We start from the raw sequence: 6000 nt of genomic DNA on the forward strand, positions 1-6000 counted from the left end.
AGATAAATTTAGGCCACTATCAAAGGAATGGTAGCAAGCCTTTCTTCTGTGCACACCTTCTTGCCATTCTTTTTTAAACCTCAGCTAGAATATGTCCTGATCACAATTATACCATTTTGTCACACTGCCAGCCTGTTCACTTCCAAAGAGCCCACTGTGACGACATTCTAGAGTGCATGTAAACTGTCTATTTACAACTGGCATGAATTTATTGCAATCATAAGACCCAAACACTTGCATGTTGCATGTTATAGCCAGAATTAAAGCATATGTTACATTTATGGCATTTGGGAGATTCTTTTATACAGAGAGATTTACAAACGTACTTTGTCATTTACTCATAGAATGTATCCTGGACAGTACAGTAGGTATTCTCCCTCGTTCTTAAATATGTGCTTTTAAGATGGGGTATTTTCCAAACAGAAACCAGTTATGCACTTCCACAATTTTTTTTCATTCTATTGCAAATAGAAGTGTTTCTTTAGCCCAGTCCTGGTATCTCTCTGATTTGCACAGTTTTATGTTTTCCTTGTTTCCTTGCTTTAATGTGACTCAATACACGAAAGCCACAATACTTGCAATAAAGCACTTCCCTTATCTTTCTTTTCCTGCCCCTTCAGACTTCTGTCTACAAACCGATAGAGTTCTGTTTATAAATCACACTCCAAAAGTCTCCCTTCAGTGGTTTAACCATCTCAATTCCAGATCTCACATTTTACTGATCAGAAAAATATGGACTCCACTAAAATCACCTTTGGCTGAATTTTACCATTCAAAATCAGACACATATATATATTTAGTTTACTCTGAGCACTTCAGTCCACAGTGCAAGAACCTCACTGGCTAGACCAATATGCCCAGATTCTTGAGAAACTGCCAGATACATTCCCACTATAATCACAAAGCAACTTTGGTTATCACAATTTCAGTTCAAATTTGCCTCTTTAAGAACAAGTGATTTTATCTCAAAGCATTTCTTGTTGTCCACAGGGAACACAAAACAATATGTTTTTATACGTAGCCTTTTCTCCTCAGAGAGAGAGAGAGAGAGAGAGAGAGAGAGAGAGAGAGAGAGAGAGAGAGAGAGAGAGAGAGAGAGAAAGAGAGAGAATTAGAAAAGCACTCCAGTATATGCATAAAAGTTAGTAAATTAATATATTCATTGAGGAATGTATTCAGAATGTATTGCTGAAATGTAGGAACATTTCTGAGGAACATATAGAAAAAAAAAAGATTGTATGGTAGCTATATCGTACAGGTGATGTGAGTGGAAACTTAGTATATACTCGTTTAGGGTCACCATTGTGTTAAAATGTTTCAGTTCCATCTGAATGTAACCACTATATTAAAATGTTTCAGTTCCCTTATCTGAGGCGGATTTTGCAGCCTTATGCAATAGACTAAAATTATATTAATTATATTTATATTAAAGTCTCGGGGGCACTGCTCTCTTTCCTCCTTCAGCCTACTTCATTTGGTTTTATTTGTTGTCCTGAGCAAAACTCATATGTTCTCTATCTACAGTTTTCAAAACTGCCACATTTACATAAACCACAACATTTGTGTGACTTCTCGTGATAACTTTTTAGGCTATTTTTCACTACGTCATGTGATACATGAAATTATACTGGAGACTACAGGCTGCAGACTACTGATAAAAGCCATTGAGTTAAAATTACTCAGTCCCATACGCTTGGAAAATGCAATCTATAGCGTTAGCTTTATCCTAAAGGCAAATCCATAAATATGTTGACAGTTTAGGACTTTAAACAGAAAACACAAAGCTGAAAAGATTTAGCCTATCATGTAATTTACCTGATGTAACAGGTGTATTAGTCGAAACGTTAACTGGTGCTATTGTTTACCAGTCCGAAAACGCCAGCCTTCACCCGTGCAAGAGACACTTACCTGGCATAACACACACAGGCTCAGGACAGTCACTGGGATATCGCGCCTTGACGGAAGACTTCTCATGATGAATGGTAGATTTCTACTGTCAGACGAGTATTACATGTTCCGTTAAATTTCCCAGCAGCACTCTTTGGAATTATGAAATTATCTTGATCGAGTTTCCTCTTGACGTGAGAATTGTTTGTCTTTCTCTTGAGAATATCTACGTTTTTAAGAAAATGTTTTAAAAGTTTAGTTGACCGCTCGCACAACTGAAACGTTTCCGTGGTATGAAATGATGCGCCAATGCAGTGTGAAATGAAGGAAGGGTTTTGTTTTTTTGGTTTTTTTGAGTTTCCAATCCTGGGTGGAGCGGACATCTACCACCACCGCCTCTCAGCAATAGGCGTCCAGCAGTTCCGCGTCCTGCACCCTCTGAACACGCCGCTTATCCGTCATAAAAAAAGAAACTTTAGAAGCTTTACTTTTTCTAATCACAAATACATAAATAAATATCTCACAAAATAAATACAGGTAAAACCTTGTCTATAGTCTCAAATTAACTCAGTAGGACATAACAATGTGATTCTGAATTCTTATGGCACCAACCCATAGATAAATTTAGGCCACTATCAAATGAATGGTAGCAAGCAGATGGTCTGTGGCCATTTTAAAATGACAAACCACACATCCGAGACGGGAAAAAAAAAAAAAAAAAACCTTCTGAAAGTGGAAGTAAGCTGCTATGCACGGCAAACGTTCGCTCTGAACTCAGTCTTGCCATCCATTAAAGGTTCACATGTGCTCAGTAATATAGAAATATAGAACAGGTAGTATGCTAAAGGTGCACATACTTATTTTATAGCTTTTCTTCCTTTACATTACTATCTTGAGGAACTTGATCTACAACAGAAATACAGCTGAACTAATAAAGTATCAAGTAAAGTATTGTAAAATATACTGTTATACATGTACACTGAACTGAATTCAGTTAGTTCTTGTGGTCTCACAGCCATTGTCAGATTGTATCTATATGTAGTTCTGCGCAGCCAAAAGCACATGAAAAAAAGCTCTAACTTTTCTTTCTACAGTTTAATAGAGCAAAGCACTTCCTGCTATGCCACTGTTGGTCAGGGTGACCTAGTCTGAAGATTGCTTATATAACCCCACATACTGTACATAACTGCAGCACAAGCTCCAAAAAGTCCCATCAACACAGCAGATATGATCTCTTGGACACTGTAATTGTTATTCAGATTAACTAATTTTACTGACAGAGTACGACTCCACTAATTGAATCGTGAGTAAAAGGAGCTTCAGTTCACATCAGACCAGAGATGAAGGAAGGAGACCCTGTTAGTGCTTCTATACTTAATCCTCACAATTATACAGTGGTGTATAAAAATACATAAATTGATGCATTTGGACACAATGTCAGTGATGTTATCTGGGGTCCCATGGTGTTTTAGGGACTTTCAAATCAGACACCCTCTCCCAGGTGACCCAGATGGGAATGATCCAAATAACCAGCATGTGCCCAAGTAGCACATACCCACAGATCACTTCTTTTGATCTACAGCCATCTAAAGCTCTTTCCTGCTGCCTCTGTGCTGGCTCCGATGGCCTTCCTCTAATAGAGGAAGAGGAGACTAGAGGTAAAACCCAGTGCCTGAGCTGCAGTGCCTCTGCAGACCATGTCTATGAGCGTGGAAGGATGTCATTAACAGACTGTATTAGAAACATTACGCGGAGCTTGGTATATTCTCACAGACTGTACTAATCAGAAAGTGATCACCAAATCCAGTGTAATGCTTGTGACTCATGTTATATGCACAATATTTAGCTGATATGAAAATCCTTATGTAGCTTAAAAATAACACATACATAGAACTAAGCAGGACAAAGACCCAGAGAAAAGAAAAATAGCTGTTTATTATGTATTTTTGCACACGGAATTCAAATATGCTTTCAGGATTTCTCTATTAACCATAGTTTTTTTGTTACATTATATTTGCATCTATATGTAGTAGTCTTTTTCAACAGATACATTCTTACATTTAATTAGGTAATAATTTAAATGACTACTTTTACTTCTACTTGAGTAATTATTATTTTGATGTAACAGTACTTTTACTTGAGTACAGCTTTCGGCTACTCTACCCACTTCTGTTTGGGACTGATTGTATCTTAGTATTTCCCAGATAAAAATAGTAGCAGTTAGTCATCTTTCCCTTCTTCAGCACCAAGGTTCTGAACTTCTCTGGCTTGAAGCAGATCTGTGTCCCTATGATGAGCTTCTTGAAGCCCTGGAGAATTCACCCGTGTCCTGCCACTGAGCTTGTTACTGTTACATCAGATCATCCATAGAGGCTTCTACTGGGGCCTGTAAGACTCCAGACTTTGCCAGAGGGCCTCTGCATTCCACCTCAGATGATTTTACCAGTATGTTCATAGCCAAGGCGAAGAGGATCACTGAAATGTTATATCCAGTGATGATTCCTTTTTCCAGCTAATGCCATCATGAAGTGATTGCCCCCCAGGTGACTCTGATAGAAGCTGTGATAATAGACCAAAATGAGGCCCCTGACCTTACTTGAGACATAGTGCCATTCCAGTGCTGTCTCTATCTCCTTGAACAGGATTCAGTAACCATCATGCTAGTAGACGTCAAAGAAAGGATCTCAAATATGAAGAGCTGGACAGCTGCAGGCCCTGACATGGTCCGCGCCTACTGGATGAAGAAGCTTACTGCAGTCCCTGAGTGCCTGGCAGCACAAGTGAAGAAGTTGCTACTGGATGGATAATTCCAGTGGAATCAACCCTGAATGGTTACTTGAAGGCTGGGCAGTCCTGATCTTGAATGAACCCCAGAAAAAGGTAGTTCCATCCAATTACTGGCCAATAACCTGCCTCTGCATAACTTGGAAGCTCCTGTCAGGCAACATTGTGGCTAAATAGACACAAGACTCAGTATATGAGCAGAGCTCAGAAAGGCATTGACAAGAACAGCATAAGAGCCAAACACCAGCTACTGGTTGATAAAACAGTCTCTCAAGACTGTAAGACCAGACAGACCAACCTGTGCACCGCCTGGATTTACTACAAGAAAGCTTATGTTTCAAACCCCACACATAGATCCTGAAATGCTTGAGGCTGTATCAAATAAACAGGACTCTAAGAGTCTTCATTAAGAATGGAGTGGGGCTGTGGAAGACGGCCATAGAGGCTAACGTAAAGCCAATAGCATGAGTCACCGTGAAGTGTGGGATTTACCAAGGAGATGCCCTGTCCCCACTGATGTTCTGCACCGGCCTGAACCCCCTCAGTGAGATCATCACAAAGAGTGGCTACAGATACTGGCTACAGTGTGGAACAACAATCAGCAACCTCTTCTACATGGATGACATCAACTCACTAATCCATCTCACCAGGATATACAGCAATGAAATTCATCACAATGCATGGAGGGTTTCATCCCAAATCCAGCACTCTGAGACTGTACACTAAGCAGAAGGAGGGGACCGTGGACTAGTGAGCATCAGGGCCATATACAGGATGAAACAACCAAGATCCAGTAGTACACAAGGAATACGGCCCCATGTGATGAACTTCTTAGTTACACCTCAGACAACAGAAACCCGAAGAGAATGGGAATGAGCAGGAGCAGGAACCATCATGGGAGAATAAACCCCGGCCCAGTTTGCACCACTTACAAATAGTGGAAGGGGCTGATATGGATAAACCCTGCCAATGGCTGGAAAAGGCTAGATTCAAAGGCAGCACGGAGGCATTAATCATGACAGCACAGGAACAAGTTCTGAATGCAGGATCGATAGAGGCTGGAATATACCATACCAGGCAGGACCCCAGATGCAGGCTGTGCAAAGAAGGCCCTGAGACAATCCAGCACATAACAGCAGGATGCAAGATGCTAGCAGGCAGTGCATACATGGAATGCCATAACCAAGTGGCTGGCATAGTGTACAGAAAGATCTGGGCCAAGTACAAGCTGGAAGCTCCAAGGTCAAAGTGGGATACTCCCCAAAAGATGGTGCAGTATGACCATGCTAAGATCCTGCAGGACTTCCAAATGCAGATGGATAAAATGGT

At 40.5% G+C, this 6000-nt stretch overlaps 1 protein-coding gene across 5 annotated transcripts in view; it reads right to left on the reverse strand.

Moving 5' to 3' along the window:
- LOC113580566 (protein tyrosine phosphatase receptor type J) overlaps positions 1-2505 on the reverse strand; it is a 42261-nt gene extending 39756 nt beyond the window's left edge. For all 5 annotated transcript variants that reach the window (XM_035520385.1, XM_035520393.1, XM_035520378.1 and 2 more), the window contains exon 1: positions 1909-2505. In XM_035520385.1, coding sequence (XP_035376278.1) covers positions 1909-1974 — 66 coding nt within the window. In that variant the 5' untranslated portion in view covers positions 1975-2505. The remainder of the gene's footprint in view (positions 1-1908) is intronic.
- Positions 2506-6000: the final 3495 nt, after the last annotated feature.

This window comes from Electrophorus electricus, chromosome 2 (assembly GCF_013358815.1).
Source record: "Electrophorus electricus isolate fEleEle1 chromosome 2, fEleEle1.pri, whole genome shotgun sequence".
NCBI classification, from domain to species: domain Eukaryota; kingdom Metazoa; phylum Chordata; class Actinopteri; order Gymnotiformes; family Gymnotidae; genus Electrophorus; species Electrophorus electricus.